The sequence below is a fragment of the Zingiber officinale genome, chromosome 4B, assembly GCF_018446385.1.
Source record: "Zingiber officinale cultivar Zhangliang chromosome 4B, Zo_v1.1, whole genome shotgun sequence".
NCBI lineage: Eukaryota > Viridiplantae > Streptophyta > Magnoliopsida > Zingiberales > Zingiberaceae > Zingiber > Zingiber officinale.
The window spans coordinates 129,684,354-129,707,090 of record NC_055993.1 but is presented as its reverse complement, the minus strand read 5'-3'; the positions used below and the strand labels follow the sequence as shown (position 1 = coordinate 129,707,090).

The 22,737-nt window shown below is 39.2% G+C and overlaps 2 protein-coding genes and 1 pseudogene across 2 annotated transcripts; all 3 read right to left on the bottom strand.

Moving 5' to 3' along the window:
* Positions 1 to 127: 127 nt before the first annotated feature.
* On the bottom strand, positions 128 to 2,868 carry LOC121976706 (APO protein 1, chloroplastic-like). The gene is made up of 3 exons (XM_042529000.1): positions 2,595 to 2,868; positions 1,585 to 1,886; positions 128 to 1,041 (listed from the first exon to the last, which is right to left on the bottom strand). Exons 1-3 carry the CDS (start codon positions 2,835 to 2,837, stop codon positions 201 to 203), a joined length of 1,386 nt encoding a protein of 461 aa, XP_042384934.1. The 5' UTR covers positions 2,838 to 2,868; the 3' UTR covers positions 128 to 200.
* A 4,202-nt stretch (positions 2,869 to 7,070) lies between these two features.
* On the bottom strand, positions 7,071 to 9,385 carry LOC121978678 (annotated as a pseudogene).
* Positions 9,386 to 13,813: 4,428 nt separating this feature from the next.
* Positions 13,814 to 18,220, bottom strand: LOC121976703 (brassinosteroid LRR receptor kinase BRL1-like). The gene is made up of 2 exons (XM_042528997.1): positions 17,795 to 18,220; positions 13,814 to 17,710 (listed from the first exon to the last, which is right to left on the bottom strand). Exon 2 carries the CDS (start codon positions 17,589 to 17,591, stop codon positions 13,974 to 13,976), a length of 3,618 nt encoding a protein of 1,205 aa, XP_042384931.1. The 5' UTR covers positions 17,592 to 17,710; positions 17,795 to 18,220; the 3' UTR covers positions 13,814 to 13,973.
* Positions 18,221 to 22,737: the final 4,517 nt, after the last annotated feature.

Here is a 22,737-nt window from a genome sequence, read left to right as displayed (position 1 = left end):
ATTAGGCCGATGCATCAGCTTTTGCCCGCTAATTAAGATAAACTGATGCAATATCATTTAAACAAAAAAAAAAAATACATACATATATGGTCATCTTCTCAGAACATGAGCTTCAAACATATTCTGGTGGACAAAACGAAGATTAGAATGTCATTTAAACATTAATGCAGAGAGGAGATTGAATCCTGTATATATACAAATTATGCTACCAATCTAGCTTCTTCAGAATCTGGAACTATGATGTCCAGCCTCATCATAGGCTTGTAACTCTCAGGAATCTCTGCCCCTGCTTGTACACATACTTCTACTACTGCTGGAGCCTTCCCATAGTACCTTCTGAGAGCAGTCCTCAAGGGTGGACCATTCGGATCACAAACGTGCCAAACGTAATTGTGAGGGATTACCTCATCCAACGTTGCATCCTGCCATCCGTGCTTACCATCTCTCCATTGGTGCTTGAAGGCTCCACAAAGCTTGACATTGTGACCCCATGGACCTACATGAACCTCAGAGCAATAACCGCACGCCTTCACTGAATATTCCTTCATCAGCTGCCTCACACCGCGTCTGACTGTGCTGTATGCTTTCAGAGTTGTTTCAGCAAGTTTTCTTGTTTTATCTGCTGACAGCAGCAGAGGTTGCTCCAGTTTGGCTCCGTAGGTGTCCAGCTCTACAAGGAGTGACATGTAATCTTCTGGACACTGTGGCTTTGGTTCCTCCATATATCCACCCCGGTCAATCACCTTTTTTCCCAGCATTCGAATAGGGGATGTCCTTCTGCGAGAAGGGTATTCGGGCAAATCAGCACCCGCCTGAATACAGAGCTCCACAACTGCTGGGATTCTGTCATAGTTGAAACGAGTCTCATGCTTGATGCGCCTTCCAAAGGGGTCAAAGAGGTGGTAAGATTCGATAGGGATGAGAACATCATTGATGGAACCTTTGACCCAGCTGTGGTAGTTTCTCCGCTGCTCACTTCCAGTGCCATGGCAACCTTGAATTTGGTGGCCAACTGGGCCAACATGGACTTCAGGACATTTGCTGAGGTGGATTGTCAAAATGAGTTTGATTATATTTAAGCTAAATAAATAGGATTTTATGAGATAAAAATCAAGACACTTCAGCTCATCTTAGGTAAATGACAACATAATGGAAAAGTAGAAATTTAAGTAATGCGAAGAACCTATTTGTACAGTTCGTAGCAGTTTCATTCTTCAGTCCATCTTATCATTGAACTTACTAATGCATAGAGCAAATGGTTACTTTACAACATAACTAACTTCTAAGCATAAATCAAGCAACTGTGATCATTAGATCCTAATAAACAGTTTTAAAAAGTGTAACATTTTCAAAACTCAGAAGAAAATAGAATTTCAAGAAGGGTATCCATCTGAAGATATTAACCAATAAAATTGCCAATGCCAAATTAGTCCAGCAAATTCTTGCTGGCATTTAATCTAGACAACAAGATATATTCAAATTACGCATAAGGCAATGCATGAAGGAAAAAAAAAAGTATATACATGCAGATGATAGGTAATCAGGGAAGCCAAAGAACAGGAAAAACCATTATTTTTATATTACCTACAACCATAGACTGTAACCACATTCATCAACTGTGAGAGGCCTCTTATCAACACCTTCCAGTAGTCCAATACCTCATAAGCAACAGGAATAAGCTCAGGGACCAGTAAGCCATTTTTGGGCGGCTTGAGAGGTTTCTCAATTCCCTTTTCCGCCAGTTTCTTATCTTGCCTAGATAGTTGTAGCATCTTCTGGATTGGGATAGGGAAGGGTTTCTTTTTGTTCTTTGGCAGTACAGGTGGGAGATCAACATTTTGTCGATGACGTCTATAAACCTTCTTGTTAGAAAGATGCTGTGATTCCTGAGAGACAAACACAAATCAAGTGTTCAACAAAGCATCAATTGGAATGTCATTCTTCCATATACATTTTAAATGGGAATAGTTTTTAAACCTTATACTTTGTTGAGCCATCATGAAGGACACATAGCATACTAATTGTGGGATTACCAAAAATGAACAACCAGACACTAAGCAGTAGGAAACATCAGCTATATAATATTGAACCCACAGTGTATCTGTCATGTACATAGTATAGCACTCAATTACACTTAATAATCTAAGTGTTCCATAATATTGTTGTTGGATTTTTCTCCTCCTTGGCTTTCAACAAGTAACTTGAGCTCAATGTGCTTTATCCTCAACTAGATGACCAAAATCGGAGGTTGATTTACTTCCATAGTTGTAATTCTGATTCATGGTACACGATATGAATTTTGCAGGGCATAGGCCTCTATGGATCTTATGTTCGATTTGAAAGAAAGAATATTATTTTACTGCAACAACTTGAAACAAGTGATCGCATACACAATCTTTCGATTACAAATCGCACATCATCAAAGAGAAGTTGTATGGTTAGCCGAAATCATGAAGAAATCAAAAAAGGAGAAAGTGTGACAAAAACTAAAAGAAATTTTCAACTTTTACATATCCAGTCTATCTTGGACAAACTAAAACCTAAAAGCCAAAACCATATATGGGTATAAGAACACACTGATACTAAAAACTTACACGACCGTCATGAGTATGGCGACCCGAATTCGACCTATCCATCGCCAACGAAGAAGCGTGGAACCACCGGCCCAGCGGCGTCTTGGAGATGCGGAAGGGAGAGGGGTTGTTGATGCAGGAATTACAAGAGTCGTGAAGGGTAGGCGTCGCAGGAGGTATCCGCTCCAAGTTAGAAAATGGAAACCGGAGGAATGGAGAGTTGTGGGACGGCGATACAAAGGCCACGGCGGATATCGCCGCCATGAACGCAGAGATCAACTCCCCCGGTCGACGACGAAGTGAATCTGACGACTCAATACAAATATTTATCTGAGGTCTGCATTGTGTTGGGCTGATCTCCAAATGGCCCATGGGCCTTTTTAAGAAGATATACTATACGAATTGATGACCTCAAACCCACTAAGAGTATTTAGCGAGCCTTTATTGTTGTCCAATCATTTTTTTTTTAATTTCGGCCAAAAAAAAAACATCCCAAATTATACAAATCATTACAAGACTGATCTTTTGTTTTTTTTTAAAAAAAAAACAGTCAGCAATATTTTATCTCCAAAATATCCTTTATCCAATGTTAGTGTAGGAGTTATCCATAACCGCTACACCATGTAATAACTATTAGATAACTGATATAATATATAACTATCAAATAATTACTATAATATTATTCTTTATTTTCAAAGTTGTAGCAATTATCATTTTGTTCTCTACTTTTATTATTGTAGCACTTATGACTAAGAGCATCCATAATAACTTGGGATATTTCTCCCAAATATCCCACTATTCAAATATCTCAACTTTCATAATGAAATATCTCACCATCCAAATATTTATGGGTCCCACCAATCAAATATCTCACTCTCAAATATTCTCAGCTTCACAATCAAACCTCCCACCAATCAAATATTTATGGGTCCCATAACCATTTTATTAACTTACATATATTTTTTATATGAGAAATGATATGCATCTCGAAATACCTTCTCGAATTCATATCTCGGCTGATGTGGATTCTTGCGTGGGCATGACACGTCAGCATTAATTTTGGGGTTTTTTCACTCTGCGTCGCTCGATTCGCGCTCATTTCTCGCCGCAATCCTTCCTCCTTGCCCTAAAACACGCAGAGTACATCAGTCGTCTCCTTGCCGCCGCTCTTTCTCTCCGCTCTCTGCCCCGATCGAACTCCCGGTGATGCTCTCTGCGCCCTCTGCTCTCTGCTCTCTGTGCTCCTAACTCTCGCCGCTCTCCGACGCTCTCTGCTCGCCGCTCTCCCTTCCCATCGAAGAACGTCCGACGGCCAAAGACTCTCGACGCTCTCTGCTCGCCGCTCTCCCTTCCCATCGAAGAACGTCCGACGGCCAAAGACTCTCGACGCTCTCTGCTCGTCGCTCTCCCTTCCCATCGAAGAACGTCCGACGGCCAAAGACTCTTCCCCTAGCCCTCCCCTGCCCTAAATCTGCCCTGGTATTTTCCTTAGCTGATTTAGTTGGATCTTAAGATTTTTTTTTGTTGGATCTAAACGTCGCATGATTTTCTTCTGTTTAGCTGCTCGCCTCACACTTCCTTGTGATAGAGATTCTTGCTTTGTACATTCATTAGTGTAGCCTGTGTATGGAAGCTCTCTTTCCATCAGTTTTTCCTTGTGTGGCATCATCAAGTGTTTAAATTAGGTTGGGATTGGTTGGAAATATTTAAGAGATGGAGATTCTTCTTAATGAGATGATTAAGTTACAACTCCAGAATACAAATCAACTGTTTGGTTCCATGATTGATTCTTTTTGTGTAAATTGCAGGGAAGTTGAAGCTTTACTGGTATTCAGATATTCAATTTGTGATATCTGTCGTGATATAATCATTACATTTGCTTAATGTCTGTGGAAGAGTTTATATTGAAAATTGTTACAACATGTTGCATTTTATCTTAGAATAAGTTATCTAAGTTGGAGCCTGTCTTAACAGCTATAGTTCTCTATTGTTATCAGGTTGTGATCACCTTTCTAGTTTCTTATCTATTTAATATGAAATATGTTCATTGTAATTTGCAGATTTGATTAAAAATCCACAATTTTAGCAATCGTAGCATGGAGGAAAGTCGTTGTTTCGGATAGGTCGGTGTTTATAAAGACCAATGTTTAGAGTTTTGTGTGTTTGGTTTAGTAAATTTTTAAAATAAAACATGAGAGAGACCAGTACTGCGCTGACAAACATCTCTTAGAACTTTAGTATTTGGATGTATGTTCTTTACCATCTGGATGTATGGTCATCGCAAAATAGCTTATTTCCTATTTTTGAATTGATTTAGCATATAATCTATGAGCATTAAAAATATTTGAATCTAAGTAATTCTTGTTTGCTTAATAGGTTGTTATTTGATGGCATCATCAAGGTACGACTCCATCGACAATACAAAATTTGAACATGTACCATGTAGAGATTGCGGACGAAGAACATTGGTATGTGTTTCTAGATCGAGCAAAAATCCCGGAAGGAGGTATTATGGATGTGCGCAACATGGCTGGCAAAAGTGGGTGGTAGCTGATACTTTGTCTAATGAAGACACAAGTGAAATATGTCGTGGAAGGTTAGGAAGAATAGAATCAAGGTTAGACAGTGAATACATTGCTTCTCGCGGGCATAATCAAGGAAATTGGAATGTACCATCAGTGGTCTGGATATTAATTATAGTGAATTTAACTCTTTTGGCTGTATATCTTATTACTTTGTTAGTTCGGTCTTGCTAATTAGTGTTGAGTAATGTTGTTGTTGTAATATGACAGATTAAATGTTTGTAATAACCAGCTTAAGACTAATTAGTTTATTAGTTTAGGTGATTAATTAGTGTTGACTAATGTTGGTACTGTAATGTGATAGGCTAATTTGTTTTTAGTTAAGATGGATAATGCAGAACTTGTTATATACCGGTTTGATCATTTTATAATGATTTTTTGTGCGTTCTTCTTCTTTTTAGACTTGTTCTTACTAGTACCCATTTTGTAATGGTTTGATCATTTTGTAATGATATATAGCTGTCTCTTGATATCTACTAGCATTGCAGAGACCCTTGAGCAAGGCATTGTAAGGTTCAACTTGCACAACGCCCTCCCTATCTAAGAAGGTCATAGCCTCATTCAACTTCACAAATTTGCAAAGCCCATTAACAACATCTGTGTATGTAACAGTTAGAGGAGTAAATCCCCAGTTTTTTATTTCTTGAAGAAATTTTATTGCAGTCTCAAGTTGCCGGTTATCATTTCATCGAACAATGAATATGCAAAGAGTCCTTCCCTCTTAAACAATGGATATGCAAAGAGAAATTAAGTCTCAGCAGTTTGAACAAGCATTTCTCTTTGTTAAAATGGCATGCATAGCTACACTTAATCATCACACATCATTGAACAAGCTTAGAAACATAAGAAACAAGTCAGCACTAATCACACAGCATTGAACAAGTTTAGAAACATAAGAAACAAGTATCATTTAGACAGATCAAGATCCATATACTGTGTTTCAAGGAAAAAAAGTTGAGACATCCTGATCTGGCTTAAACTTCTTGACTTCCAAAGCTTTGGCTTGACACACTGCATTCTTAGCCCCTGACAAGCCTGGGAGTGCCAGGAAGCTCTCCACTTGTTTCAAACCCTTTCCTCCGAATGTCGCCAAGTGTAAGAATACCCTCAAGAAAGTCTTCGTGATCAATGACAAGAACACAAGTTTGTTGTTTGTCATGCATAAGCACAATGACATCCTTTAGTATAGTAGTTGTATGAACTTTAGCATAGGTCTTTGAGAGAGACCAGAGAAAACTGGAGGAGAAAATAAATGTTTATGTGAAGCCAAACAAATTAAGAAGCACTAGTTGGGCTAGTAAGAAAGCTCTCTCATTACATTCGCCACTACCAATACATTAGCCCAATTCATTACATTCGCCACTACCAATACATTCGCCATTGGGCTAGTAAGAAGCACTAGTTGGGCTAGCAGCATTTCATTGTTGATAGTGCCAGAGCGGTGAATGTCAGTTTCCAGTTGAGATAGTTCGAGATCACCTCCATCATCATGTTGCCTCCAAACTGAAGCAATATTCTGTAGTCCTTTGTTAGCTCAAAGAGCAACAGTACTGAGGTTAGTGGAACCGAACAAACTGAAGCCAGTGTAGCAGCCATTCCAACCTGTATCAATGATATCAGTTTTAAATAATGAACATGAATTTGAATCTCCTTGGATTTTCAAAGAATGTAACGACACCTACTAATGCATAAGCCTGGGGCTGAGCAACAACACCATTTCCTGGAATTGCTGAATTTATAAGTTCTACAGCTAAGCCTCCAAAAACTGCACCAAGGGCAACACCTATCATCAAGCTTGGCGCATAAACCACCTAAAGCAGGCAACATAACAGATGACAGAGCTATCATGCCTACTCCTAAACCACCTAAAGCAGGCAACATAACAGATGACAGAGCAAACTGGTCCTTTATAAACTCAAAAAGCATCGTCAGGAGAAACATGTGGCGCTGAAGCAGAATGGACCTGACATTGTATTCAACAAAGAACCCTATAAATAGTAAATAGAGACATTTGGCTACAAAAAAAATATATAACGCAAAAGTTATCTCATAAGTACCGAACAATAATCCTCTATCGCTTAAAACATAATAAATCATACCTTTCTTCTGGCCTTTGCAACTGATTTCTTCATAATTTGTTCAATCTTAGATTGTTTTCTCTTTGTGGGTGGACGACCTCGAGATCTTACTTTTAATGGAGAGTGTATTGTTTTTGAACTCGATGTAGATGCTTCTTTCAGTTGATCCACTCTTGAATGATCTAGCTGAATAGCAATCAATTTTTCCTTCGCATCTTTCAAGATTTCCACCAAAACAGAACAACCGTCATCATTATTTGCCCCAAGTTGTTGAACCTCTTGTATCAATGGAGTGAGAATATTATACCGATGTCTTTCTCTTTCACAAACATATTCATCATAAATGTTAGTGATACTTTGATAACCACGCTTAATATCTTTGCGCCATCGATCCATAATATAATTCATAGGAACCTCAATCACCTTCATTCGTATCAACACAGAGATAGCATGCCTACATAAAATTCCCCGAAACTCAAAAAGATGGCATAGACACTTAACTTGACAATCTAACTCAGTATAATGTACCTTGAAGGAAGCATCTCTTATAGGGTCTCCATTTTTTCCCAACAAAGTTTCTACCACTTCAAATATAAAACCAACCCCTTCTTGCCTCACTAGTGAGGTATTGCAAAACATCAACCCTCTTATCTCATCTTGGAACAACTTAAATAAGTTGTTAGTGTAGAAACTTTGAAATTGTTTTTCAATTGGATAACCAGAAATTACTGGTATCATAGAATTAAAAGAACCAAAATCCAATTTTTTTTTCTTTTTCAATCTTCTTCTTCAGAGCATTATCAAACTGTTCAACAAATTGCTTCAAAGAAGTTTTCGAATGAACATATTCATCAAAAAAAGCATTCATACTTTCACTCCTTTGAGATGTGGACATACCTGCCCAAAACTTATCCTTGACGTACACAGGTATCCATCTATTCCGCTGTTCATACAAAGATTTCAACCAGTCATTATTCTCTAAATTAAAATCCTCAATCATTTTCATCCAATTCTCATCACATTCATCAATAGTAAGTGAGTTGTAAACAATATTCTTCAATTGTTTCTTTATCAGCTTATATTGAGCATGTCCACTTAATTTTGCTGGTAATTTTTTCATTATATGCCAAAGACACAAACGATGATGAGAATCTGGAAATATCTCTTCAATAGCAATTGCCATGGCGCGACACTGGTCTGTGATTATGGCCTTCGGAGCACGCCCAAGCATACATGTCAGCCAAGATTTGAACAACCATTTGAATGTTTCTGAATCTTCACTGGATAATAAACCACATCCAAGCAAAATGGATTGACCATGATGATTCACCCCAACAAAAGGAGCAAATGGCATATCATAACTATTAGTCAAATAAGTAGTATCAAAAGTCACAACATCAGAAAAGTAATCATATGCAGCCCTACATCTTGCATCTGCCCAAAAAACATTTCTTATTCGAGACTCTTCATCTAAATCAAGCACATAAAAGAAGTTAGAGTTCCGACTTTGCATGCGACAAAAATAATTATTCAAGGTTTCAGCATCTCCATCCCCTAACCTCAACCTTCTAGCTTCTGAAATATAATTCCTACACTTTCTCTCATCAAATGTCAAATTCTCATAGCCTCCAGCCTCAACTACCAATGAATGAAAACTTTTACTTAAAGTTATTCCTGCTTGATCATTTAATTCAAGTTTCCTCTTTGTAGTTGAATCCAATAATTTATTACATCTAAAATGTCATGACTTTCCCGGGCTCAAGACATGATTATGTTCAAGAGATACACTATTTATCACAAAGTTATCATCATTCCGAATAACAACATTAATCTTAGCTTTGCAATTTGTCTTAGTAGAAGGTCTAGGGTACAAAGCATTTTTGGCTTGAGATATTGTTTTACCACTTTTGGCACATCCAAAACAAAAATATTTTTGCTTTCCATCATCTCCCTTTTTACCACCTAATTTGCAAATACCAAAACCAACATTCTGAGCATAGGATTTATAAAAATTACGAACTTCATCTTCAGATATAAAAGTCATTCCAATCTTAGGAATCATGACTTCATGTAAATTAGATGGAGATAGATCTGTGCTCACATGGTCGTTGCTATCGTTTACCTCATTTGAATCACTTTTTCCTTGTTCCATGATTATTTTTCACCTACATTTATTCAAAAATGGAAGACAGGTAAGTATTCAACTACATTTATTTGTTTAAAAATTAGAAAACAGATCCAAAAGAAATGTAACCGGTAAGCAAATAGCAACAAAGTTAGTACCAAATTTACTAAACCAAACAAACAAAACTCTAAAATAAAAACTAAAACCCAAATAGCAAATAGCAATCGGTAAGCAAATGTAATGGTCATATCACAGCAAATAACTTATGAGCTTAGGAAGCACGAATGTTATTGCTTCCATACACTAATGTTATCACGGCAGATAGCTAAACATGAAATTTGATCACTAATGTTATCACTGTCGATACACAGGCTACACTGATGAATATACAAAGCAAGAATCTCTATCACAATGAAATTTGATCGACCCTATTTTGATCTACACAATGGAAGTGTGAGGCGAGCAGCTAAACAGAAGAAAATCATGCGACGTTTAGATCCAACAAAAAAAAATCTTAAGATCCAACTAAATCAGCTAAGGAAAATACCAGGGCAGATTTAGGGCAGGGGAGGGCTAGGGGAAGAGTCTTTGGCCGTCGGACGTTCTTCGATGGGAAGGGAGAGCGACGAGCAGAGAGCGTCGAGAGTCTTTGGCCGTCGGACGTTCTTCGATGGGAAGGGAGAGCGGCGAGCAGAGAGCGTCGAGAGTCTTTGGCCGTCGGACGTTCTTCGATGGGAAGGGAGAGCGGCGAGCAGAGAGCGTCGGAGAGCGGCGAGAGTTAGGAGCACAGAGAGCAGAGAGCAGAGGGCGCAGAGAGCATCACCGGGAGTTCGATCGGGGCAGAGAGCGGAGAGAAAGAGCGGCGGCAAGGAGACGACTGATGTACTCTGCGTGTTTTAGGGCAAGGAGGAAGGATTGCGGCGAGAAATGAGCGCGAATCGAGCGACGCAGAGTGAAAAAACCCCAAAATTAATGCTGACGTGTCATGCCCACGCAAGAATCCACATCAGTCGAGATATGAATTCGAGAAGGTATTTCGAGATGCATATCATTTCTCTTTTTATATTTAAATAAAATTAATATATATTTTAAATACATTTCGTCTATCATTTATTCATAAATATATTTTAGACAATTATTCAATATAATTTTTTTAATATTAATATTTTATTTAAATGAAAACAATACAACATCAACAATACAACATCATACACATTTTTAAAAAAACTACAACATAGTTCAAATATTTCACAAAATCAGAATTGAATAGCTAAATATTTCACAAAATCAGAATTGAATAGCTAAATATTTCATATATAATAAATTAGTTATTTACTCATCACGATGGCATGTTTCCCAGATGTGTTCAACCAAATCATGACGAAGTTGATGATGCACCTGAGTATCACGTAACTCGGAATTTCTTCGAATGTATTCAGCAAATTCACTGGTTGAGCCATGATTCGCTGTGATTATATCTTATTCTTCGCGATCACAAATCGATATTGCATGACTTTCGTCCTCCACAATCATGTTGTGTAAAATAATGCACGTATACATGATTTCTTTGCATTTGTCCATAAACCAATGTCGCCCTGGACCTCTTATAATTGCCCAACGAGCTTGGAGTACCCCAAATGCCCGCTCGACATCTTTTCTTGTAGCCTCTTGTCTTTCCTTAAATTTAATTCTTTTCGGATCCTGAGGACAGGAAAAACTCTTGACGAAAGTGGCTCATTCCGGATATATACCATCTGTTAGGTAGTACCCTTTTGTATATTGTGTACTGTTCACAATAAAATTAACTTCCGGTGCATTTCCTTTCAAGACATCATTAAAAATAGGTGACTCATTAAGCACATTGATGTCATTGCGAGATCCAGCAACTCCAAAAAATGCATGCCATATCCATAAATCGGCAGATGCGACTGTCTCAAGCACAATTGTTGGATAGCCATGATCGCCTCGCGTGTACTGTGCCCTCCACGCAACCGGACAATTTTTCCAGGCCCAATGCATGCAATCAAGACTTCCTAACATGGAAACCATGCTTTTGTTCATGCATTTCAAGCAAACGAGTGATGTCAGTTGCATTGGGTTTTCTTAAGTACTCACCTCCGTATATTTGTATCACGCATTGGCAAAAGTTGGACAAGCATTCGAGGGCAGTTGTTTCACCCATTCACAAGTACTCGTCAAATTGGTCGGCAGAACCTCCATATGCCAGTTGATGGATAGCCGCCGTGCATTTTTGAAGCGACGACAGACCTTTTCTCCTTGCTGCATCTTCCCTCCATTTAAAAAATCCACTAGGATGATTTTTCAAATCAGTGACTATGCGCAAAAATAACTCTTTTATCATTCGGAATCGTCTTCGGAACATATCATCAGTATACACCGGCTCAACACAGAAATAATCATTGACAAGTCAAGTGTGTCCAGCTACACGATCTCTGCTAATTGTTCTTCTTTTTTGTGTACTCCCATGATAATCTTGCACGAATTCAGCTACTCTAAATTGATTGCGTAGTACCATCATAAATAACGCCTCATCGGGATCTGATATTGTAGGCCTCGTTGTGTCTTCGGGAATATTATGACGAACTTGAGAACCTTCTTCACTAGAATTTTCGTCGTTACTTGGAGAGTTGAACAAATCCATTTCTCTCTAAATTTTTGGTAGACAATGAGTATGGAAATGATGAAAATAGATGAAAGAAATGATGTATATATAGAGAGAAATTGAACGTTACCCAACGTTTAAATTTTTGAACGTTTATTTTTCTGAACGTTGTGTTTTCGAACGTTACCTTTTATTTTATTTTTAAGTTTTTAAAGTTCTGATTTTACTTTAATTAAAAAAATATATAAATTGTAAATAGTGGCACCCACATTTAATGTTCTGATTTCAAACGTTTATTTCTCTAAATTTTTTAATGTTCTGATTTTTATTAAAAAAAAAGTCACCCATTTTTTGGGTGGGACCCACCGTATTTATTTTTAAAAAATAAAAAAATTGTAAATAGTGACAGCCCACCAAAATGGTGGGCCTCACAAGGGGAATCAGTGCCCGGTGATTTCCATTACCCCATCAAATATCCCCTGCAATGGGGGATATTTGGGAGTGGGGGATATTTGGAGAAATATCCCCTCCAAATATCCCCCATTGGAGATACTCTAACTAGTTCAACGTTGTTCCGAACTTTTAGAGAAATTATAACAATTACAACTAATTATTATAATATGTAGAAGATACTTCGTAATTGCTACAACTTGTAGAAGTGATTAAGTAGTTGTTACAATATTTTTAAAATAATTTTAATAAAATTGGTAAAGAGTATTTTGATATAATAGTATTCGGAATTTAAGATTTAGGATTCAAGATTTTAAAATTTATAGTTTAGTCATAATGTGTAAAGCTAATCGGTAACTATTAAGGTACATGTAGAAGTTATTTGGTAGTTGCGAGAGTGAAAAATCAACTATTTCAATATTGATTTAGAGTTAAAAATTTTAAAATTTAAGGTTTAGTCCTAACGGGTATAAGCTACTAGCCGCTATAACGTGTAGAAGTCATTTGACAGTCGTTATAACGTGAAAAATTAACTATTTCACTAAAATCTTAAATCATAATTACTGTATATTATTATATTAAAATATTCTTTATCAATTTAGTCAAAATTATTTAAATCTTACCAAAATTATTTTAAATTGGTTAAAATTACTTGAATTGAGTTGTAATAGCTATCTAATAACAAAAATTGATAATCTCAGTTAGTCTCATTGGCTATCTCTGGGATGATCGATCCGGTCCCACGGAAGTTTCCCACCAGCTGCTAGGATAAATTAAGAAGCGCACGTGATGACTAGCTCAGAAGCCCAGCATCCGTTGATTACATTCCCCCATTTAGAGGAATAGTATATCAAATCTTACATATAAAAATTATTCAATAACTTCTACCTAATATAACAGCTAGCGGTAACTACTATAATAGCGCTGAAAGTGCCCCCGGGGCTATGGTGCAGTGATAGGATATTCAGGTTGTCACCCAGACATCTGCGGTTCGAGCCCCAGCTATGACGAATTTGTAGGAATTTTTTCTCCAAATGGGACACGCAACTAAAGGATGTTAGGCTCCTGAACTGCCCGCTGCGAGTGCTTCTCGATTTATCCTAATTACCAGTAGGAAACTTTTCTGGGGTCAGATCAATCATCCCAAACTCAGACATTACCAATGCTTGCAGTTCAAACTTGACAATTTGTTACTGCTATCTTAAACCAAGAAACATCTTTGGATTTCTTTGTTTTCTTCGCTGCATTGATGGCACATGCTCCAATGGATCGTGTTTCGCCTATGAAGACTTCCTATAAAACACATCTAAATGTACTCTTCAAGTTGTATGATTCCTATATTTGTTTCTGCACTTAATACAAACCTATTTAAACAATGCTATTTCGTATCATTCATCTCGTTTTCCTGCATAATTAAGCATTCTTGTGATATTTACAATAATTAAAAAAAATGCAGATACAGAACTTGCTATGGCAATAGAAGATGGCTGTTAGACCACCTTCAATGGAACAAAATTTGCTACTTTCTGAACCTGAAACAGATCAAGGTGTTCTTTCTCCGGATTCATCAATTGTAGCTCGATCGATTGCTATCCCATCAAGGAAGTCGCTGTCTGTGTCGATTTGTAGCTCGTTGAACATTGCCATAACTTGAATCATTGTGGGTCTTTTCGGCGGTCGATCATCCAAGCACAGGCAGGCAATATTCAGATATCTGAATAGCTCAGCCACTTCAGAGTTTGTCTTCATCAAATCAGGATCAAAGATTTCACTGTACCTGCTCTCTTTCACCAATTGCTTAGCCCATCCGGCGAGGTTGTTGTCCCCGAACTCAGACGGATCGATGGGCTTCTTCCCTGATAGGAGCTCCAAGAGCACTACTCCGAAGCTATACACATCCCCTTTCGTCGTGCACCTAAAGCTCATGTAGTACTCCGGCGGCACATAACCGGGTGTTCCAGCCAGCGTGCTCACGCTAAGATGAGTGTCGAGAGCATTCATAAGCCTTGCCATCCCGAAATCTGAGACCCGGGCTTCCATGTTCTCATCCAGTAGCACATTGCTGGATTTCATGTCTCTGTGTATGATATGAGGCATGCAATTATGATGAAGGAAAGCAAGCCCCCTTGCCGAACCAATTGCAATCTTCTTCCTCACAGCCCAATCAAGCTTGATGGCTCCGCCCTTCACCTTTTCGTGAAGAAGAACATCCAAGCTCCCAAACTTCATGTATTCGTAAACCAAAAGCCTCTCTTCCCCGATCTTGCAGTAACCGAGAAGAGGCACAAGGTTCCGATGCTTAATTTTGCCAATTGTCTCCATTTCTGCTGTGAACTCCCGATCCCCCTGGCCGGTGACATGAATCAGCTTCTTGATCGCAACCACAGTTCCATCCTTGAGTCGAGCCTTGTAAACCTCTCCAAAGCCACCCGAACCGATCAAGCTATCGGCGCTGAAGCCATTGGTGGCCTCAAGGAGGTGTGCAAATGTTAGCTTCCTCAGAGGCTTCTCAAATGTGGCAACATTGATACTGAGAGGCTCAGGAACACCAGAGAGCTTCCAGCTATTTGTCCCGGATGTGGGGAGACTATCGACATTGCTGAATCTCAAATTCTCAGCTTTTTGGCACTTCTTCATCTTATATAGAGCCAATAAGAACAAAAATATGATCAGCACCGATATCAGAATGCCAATGAAAATGCTGCCACCAAAGACTCTCCTCCTCCCACCCGAATCATGGAACAAGTCGTGGCCTCCGCCTTTAGCCCCACACGGGGGCAAAGGTAGCCCGCACAGACCGGAGTTGTTTGCATAGCGAGATGCTGGGAATGTGGTGAGCTGGCCGGTGGTTGGAATTGGACCACTGAGGTTGTTGTTTGAGACATCCAAGTCGCTTAGAAATGTAAGACTTCCTAGTCCCCCGGGGAGGTAGCCTGTGAGATGATTGTTGGAGACATCAAGAACACCAATGAATTTCAAGCCACCGAAAGAATCAGGCAGTGAACCGATCAGCTGATTGTGTCCGATGTTGAGAACTTGAAGGTATTCCATGAACCCGATGCCGTCCGGTATCGTCCCTGAGAGTGAATTGTACGATAGGTCCAGGTAGATCATGCTCCCATTGCTTGCAAAAGTGTAGACTGTTGTTCCAGTGTAAATTCTAGTGGCAGGGCAAGAATGAACTAGAGGAAAATTGGCCAGTCTCTCTGGCCTTATGCCCTCGAATTCGAATAGCACACCAGCACCCGGGCATATGTTCCCTGCCTCATTCCTCAAGAATGCGAATTGCTTACCGGAGACAATTCCAGGGACTACAAGCCCAGCTTGAGCTGCAAGGGATGGGGGAATGGAACCAGTAAGGTCATTGCTGGTGAGGTCGAGCCATATGAGATTCCGGCAGCTACCAAGTCCTTCCGGTATCTCGCCTGAAAGCGAGTTGTTGCCCAGTTGGAGGATAGCCAGGCTTTGGAGATTTCCAATACCGACCGGAATGCTTCCTGTGAGCAGGTTTCCTGAGAGAGAGACCCAAATAAGATTCACGCAATTAGAGAATGAGGGCGGGATGCCGCCATGAATGGTGTTGTAGCTCAGAATTAAAGTCTCCATCGTGGTACTGTTCGAGCAGAGGCTATCAGGTATCTCGCCGGAGAGATTGTTTGCCCAGATCACCAAATCCATAAGCTTCGGCAGGGACCAGATCCCCAGTGGAATAGGCCCACTCAACCCGTTGAAGCTAAGATCAAGCATTCGAAGATTTGTACAGTTTGCAAGATCCACAGGCAACGTTCCTGAGAGGAAATTGTTGGGCAGGAAGATGCTCTCGAGATTAGGGAGAGATGAGCAGAGCCCATCGGGTATTTCGCCGGTGAAGGCATTCGAACCGAGATCCACAACCTCAAGCAGCGGGAAGCTTGTCAATGCCTCTAATGGAACGGGGCCGGTGATATTGTTGAAGGGAAGGTGGAGATACCGCAGAGCAGGCATAGTGCTAATGACTTGCTCGATGAAATTTCCGGAGAGCTGATTGTCTCCGAGATCGAGCCGCATCAGCGATGCGCATGAAATGAAGGTGGAAGGGAGGACGCCGGTGAGGTTGTTTCCGGAGAGGTTGAGCTCCACCAGAGTCCCACATGTGTGGCCAAGCTCAGGCGGGATGTCGCCCCCAAATTGGTTATTTGCCATCGACAATCGCCGCAAATTTGAAAATTTTCCCAGAAAGGATGGAATGTGTCCGGTGAAGTCATTTCCGGAGAGGTCGAGGTCGGCGAGCTGCCTGCAGTTGGTCAGGCTCAGGGGAAGCCCGGCGCCGCCGAGGCTGGCGTAGGACAAATCGAGCACCGTGATGTTGCCGCAGGCCCCAAAATAGAAGCTTGAGAAGTCGCCGGAGAGATTGTTGTAGGAGAGGTCGACGGTGGTGAGGTTGGAGCACGACGGCAGGGAGCCCAGCCTCGCAACGAGCTTGTTGGCGGAGAAGTTGAGAAAACTGAGAGCGCCGCAGCTCGTGAGGGAGTAGTTGAGCAGCCCGGAGTCGGATATGTGGTTACGAGACAAGTCCAGCACACGGATGGAAGCGCCGAAGGGATAAATGCCTCCGGCGATTGCGTTCCTTGATAGATTGAGAGAAACCAAACTCCGGCAGGAGGTCAAGAACCCGGAGGGGACCGTCGCGTTCAAGGCGTTCGACGAAATGTCCACCGTCTCAAAACCGCAGTTTTGGGAGGCGGCGGCGGCGTCGCTGACGTAGGAGAGGTTGCCGTGGAAGGAATTCCCCCGAAGATTGACATCGCGAAGCGCGGTGAGCACCATAAGATGATCGAGTCTGAGACGGCCACTGAGGCCCATGCCGTTGAGATTGAGGCCGCCAACACGGCCGTCGGACGTCGAGCAGACGACCCCCGTCCAGGAACAGGGGCTGCCGCTCGAATCAGAGGAGGACAAATTCCAGCTCTGCAGAAAGTTGTTAGGATCGGAAGCAACGGAGTTGAGCTTGAATTGGATCAAAGCAGAGGCCTCCTCCGGTGTCGCCATGGCAGTAGGCAAAGCGAGTAAGCTCGTGACGAAGAAGAGGGCGAAGCTGCTGCTCTCCATGGCTCGAGATAACTCGAAGGGAACAAAGGCGACTCTTTTCCGATACGCTACTCCTCTTCCTCCGGTGATCATCCTACAACACTGACTTCACACGGAAGAAGAAGAATCACAGATTTACAAGTGCACAGAAAAACTTCATCGAATCGCCGGAGGAGAAAAAAAGATCGGATTTTTGCAGCTGAAGTGTGAAACTGCAAGCGAACCAAAGCAGACCATGATTAAACGGATGAAGTTCTTCCCGGAATCTTTAAAAACAACAAAAACAAAAAGCTTACCTTTTTAAGCTGCCGGAATCGATCCCCAAGCGATCTTTCGCAGAGACAAATCGACGGAAGCAATCAAAATGGGATATCGACGCCCGTGTTCAAGCCAGAAATGGACAGAAAAAGGGAAAGATTTCGCCTTGCTTGCGAGAAGGAAAAGAAGCCCGCGGAGCTCAACTGCGAGAGACGGAAGGGACAAGGGCAATGGGCAATTAAATTACAAAAGGCCGCGATTAATTAAATCAAGATAATAGAGCTATGTGCACTGCTGCGTCTCTGGTTCCAATTCCATCTTCAACTCTGGAAAAAGGAATTTTCCAGTTGATCAAGCAAAAGCCCTTCCTTTTTCCTCCCCGAGTCAGTCAAACCAGGGATTTGATGCTCCCGAGTCCGCTCTTTTCGCATCCCTCTTTCCCACAAAACATAAGCTAATTCACCCCAACTTATCAAAAAGGGAGCCCTAATAATCAGAATCATCTCAAAAACACTTCTCTTTTTAAAAATGCCAAAACAGTAGGCTTTACTCTAAAACTATTTTATTTGAATGAATATCATTACTTTATTGATGGTATCTGGAGTTATTTTCGATCATTTAGCTTCACTCCCAATTCTACATTTTCCTTTCTCAAGTGTGACCTTCTGTAAAATTTTATCAGAGATAAAGAAATAATCTTAATTAAAATTATAAATTAAATCAGACTTATCTAGTTAATTTAAGCTAATAATTTCAGACTATCAAATAGAAAAGGAAGAGCTACTTGATTGAAAATTGGGTTGGCTTGTATGCCACAGACTCTAAATGTAGAGTTCAAGTGCATACTCATACATTCCGAGTGCAGAGACTACAGAGTCTGAGTTATAAACTCTCGACTACAGGTTCCCGAGTACAGACTCTCGAGTCTCGAGTACAGACTTTGACTGCAAAGTCCAAGTTGTAAAAAGAAGATATCGAGGTCTTATTTCAAGCAGTTTCCTTAAAACAGATTCATCCTCCTCCGACTATATTTTGAGGTTATGATGGATGTTTATTTTCCATGATATAATGGTGGAACCACGTATATAACCAAGTACTGGTTGTTCATGGTGAACTGAAAAATTACCCGATTACTATCATGGGCAAACCACCGAGAGGAAATGTACGACGAAGATAAGATTTGGGGAAACGAAGGTAGAAGAAAATATTTGCTATTAGCTCTGTACCACTTCCTCTTGCTTATAACCTCCTTATATAGGAGTTTAAACCCTTACAGTATTCAATGGTTGAATTAAAGCTATTTACTTTCTATTAATTCATCCAACTCAAACGGTTGGAGGTTAACTTAGTTTAGTGCAATCTGGACCCTGAATTTACACCCCCTACACACCTACGCGTGAGAGAAAATCTTTTCCCATGCATTTAATTACATCATTAATGCATGTGCAACACTATAACAATATAAAATATCCCAGATTAGTGACGGAATTACCGATGAGAATGTATACTGTCGTGTGTTCTTCCCCAATCTCGTGCTACTCCAATGAGTTCTCTCCACCCCTCTCTCCCTCTTCTCAATGCCTGCACTGACTAGTGGCTAGCCGCCAGCACACGGCTGACAACTACGCTGGCTACCAACACGTGGCTGGTGGTTGTGCCGACTGCTAGCCCCTAGCTGTGCCAGCCACCAACACACATGAATTTGTTCTACCTTGTCATTGTTTGTGATTAATTTTATCTTTTTTTTAAAAAAAATTTTGTAGTATACCGCATTTGCTGCTCTTCTTCGGTTGGATTATACATTTTCAGGTATAATTTATTAAATAGTACCTATATATAATTTTACATTGATGAATTTTGATGTATGTTAAGTTAGAAATTTGATCTATAACATTATATAGTCATTTTGTTATTTGAGTGTTATTATATTTACATCTAAGATAATAATTCTCAATTTAATAGTTTTAGTAACCCATATATTTTGTAACAAATTGTATTTCATTAGGTGATAATGTATATGAACAAAGCTTGGATATACAATCGATTAGAAAATAGATTTATTAGAGATGATTTTATTGTTAAAGTTGAATAGTTTATAAATTTTGTTAAGAATCATCCAGAATGTATGAATGGTGTCGAGTTACGGTATCATTGTAATATTCCAAATGTAGAAATAAAGTCTTCCGTGATGAGGATACCGTGAAAGTACATATATATAGAAATGATTTTGTACCAAATTACTACAATTGGTATTATCACGGAGAGTTATATTTCTAACATGACATTTATGTCACTTGCGAAAATATAGATGATGAAGCAGTGAGGATATTGTCGAACTAACAGAATCTAGCAATGTGAAATTAGAAATTCTTAATGTTAATTAGTCATATGTTAATGATGATTAAATATTAACATTATTATTCATCAAGTTATGTTTCCATATTATTTTGTATTTATATTATCATGATAGTAAATTTAGTATGATGTGTTTTAATATTATTTTTGCAGACATTATTATGGCAGAGCAGTAGGCAATAGCACTCCGTGGTTATAAGGTGCTGCTATGAGTTGTTGAAGACTCGTAAGTATTTTTTTTATTATTAGTAATTCAAGTTTATATATGACTTTATTATAATATATTTTTCATATCTTAATATTTTTTTCATACACATTTTCCCTGATGGCCACAGAGTTGCTACCTATATCATCAAAAAATTTAAAGAATGAGTATACGCTTCTGGTACTACATAGAGACATATAGACCAGGAGATGAAGACATTTTATTATAATAAATTTGTAGTAAGTAAATTTAATATATTTGATATAATATATTTATCTTTTAATATACTAAATTTTAAACTTATAATTTTAGAAAAAAATATACATGGGAGGAAGGGCACGAGGAACTATTTAAAGATACTTGAAATAGTTATCGTATCAAACTTTACAAAGATCTTCTTTACTATATGAGAAAAAAAGCACCAGATTAGCGTATGTTTTCGACGAGATATAAAGTGCTTGGACAACCACCTAGGCTACAGAAAGATGACAAACAAATGCTGAAAAGGCTCGAGTAAATAGAAATACAGAGCCAGGTGATGGCTTGAGCACCGGAAATGCTCGGCATACGTCAGGATCCAGATCTATTGTTAAGCATGTCATGAATCTGATGAGTTTAATTTAAAGATATATAAGCAAATTTTATATTTATTACCAAACTTGCATAATTTTGCCCCAAATTATTTGTGTATGCAGGAAAGTAAGCTAAACTGTCAACCCACTTGTATGGAGGTCTTTATCAAGACTCACAAGAAGAAGGATGAAACATTTGTCAATCCTCGATCCCAGACCATACACATAAATTATTAACTTTATTACATTTAATTATTTCTATCTTGATTAAGTTTAGTAATTGTGATCAAATTAAATATTAATCATATTATATTTGTCCACACATGATTAAATTACAAACAGAGTGGCTTAGGCATCTTAGCCACCGATAGATTGGGGGGGGGAGTCACAGTCTCTATCCACCGAGCCGCTAAAACTTCACCCTCTACGACCTTGGCTCCCAGGCCAAAGTTGTATTTGATAAGAAAATCAAGAACTGTGTACTCAAATTGTCTCAATTGATCAAAAGATGAATCAGTGGGTGACTGCTGAGGAGAATAGGAGAGCTGTTGATGAACAGAGGAGAGTCGAGAATGATCTGAGGAGAGCTGATTATGAGGCTCCATGACCCATATGTGAGTGATCGTAGCTAATTTCACCTATACACAATATGACTTTGAGTCACATGACATTCAATGCCATCAGACTGTGGTGATTAGTTTTTTTTAGATTTATTCAATTACAACTTAATTTTTTATTTATTATACATAAATCATATAAAATATATTTATTCTGTTTTGATTTTATAATCTACTCATTTCTAAATATTGTATTACTATATATTTATTCTAAATATTGTATTACTATATATTTTCGGAGTTCTGACTTATTGATAGATTGATGATGATCATTATCGACTTTTTTCTATTATTATGATTTGTTTAGATTTTGTTTGTTTTAGATGATTGTAATTATTGGATATTTAAATACTTTCTATTTATCTGTTTCCATAATTTACTATGTTTATTTGTATGGATGTTAGTTTATTTGTATTTGTGATATTATGGATGTATGAATGTATGTATGGATTGTTAAGATCTATGAAATATGCTTGTACGTGAATTATCTCCCGACAAACAATTTTCCGTCATTAAACCATTGCACTGACGAAATTATGACGGATGATTTTATCATTCTATTTTTTTTTTAGTGTAAATCAATCATAGTACCTTGAAACTTTCACTGTGGGACAAAACTCATACACAAAGGAGTTTCCTTCCTCCTTGTCTATTCACATGTATCCAACACCTTTGTCCCACGACATTTGGGTCACTTCCAGAGCACTCGACCTTCATCTTATGGTACCCCACTCGGGATTAGGTCACTTCTCAAGCACTTAGTCTTCGTCTACCAACATCTCATTTGGACTCGGAGATCTAAAAATTCAATAATATGATACTCAACCAATTTGAAACTCGACTTCAACCTCCGACAACCTAACACAAGGCAACACCTAGCTAATGGTCCAACAATGTCGGGTATACGGTTTAATGGTTGTTGTCCCGTAGCCCTAACCGCCCTTCATGCGACCAGTTGGTGGACTACGTATAGATTCTTTTTTGTTGACTATATAAGAATCGACAGAGGTAAGTGAAAGATATGATGATTTTCTTCTTGCACTCGGAGGCAACTCTTTCCCATTATTCATATATCATTCTTTCTCTCTGCATCCCCTTCTCATCGAGTGCTAATTTGATCGTCGAAGGGGCCATGCCGATAATGCTACACCCCATTGACGTATTTTGCTTCGCAGACCACCCAATCTTGGTCAGCTAAGAGACTATCTAGTTTCAACTCCAAGGGCAACGGT

Bases quoted from the DNA above. Each gene is read 5' to 3' on its own strand.
- LOC121976706 (XM_042529000.1), bottom strand. From the start codon at position 2,837: ATGGCGGCGATATCCGCCGTGGCCTTTGTATCGCCGTCCCACAACTCT. The intron at 1,887-2,594 runs GTAAGTTTTTAG...TTTGTCTCTCAG, and splicing joins GCCATACTCATGACGGTCGT to GAATCACAGCATCTTTCTAA. The intron at 1,042-1,584 runs GTAATATAAAAA...AATCCACCTCAG, and splicing joins GTTACAGTCTATGGTTGTAG to CAAATGTCCTGAAGTCCATG.
- LOC121976703 (XM_042528997.1), bottom strand. From the start codon at position 17,591: ATGATCACCGGAGGAAGAGGAGTAGCGTATCGGAAAAGAGTCGCCTTT.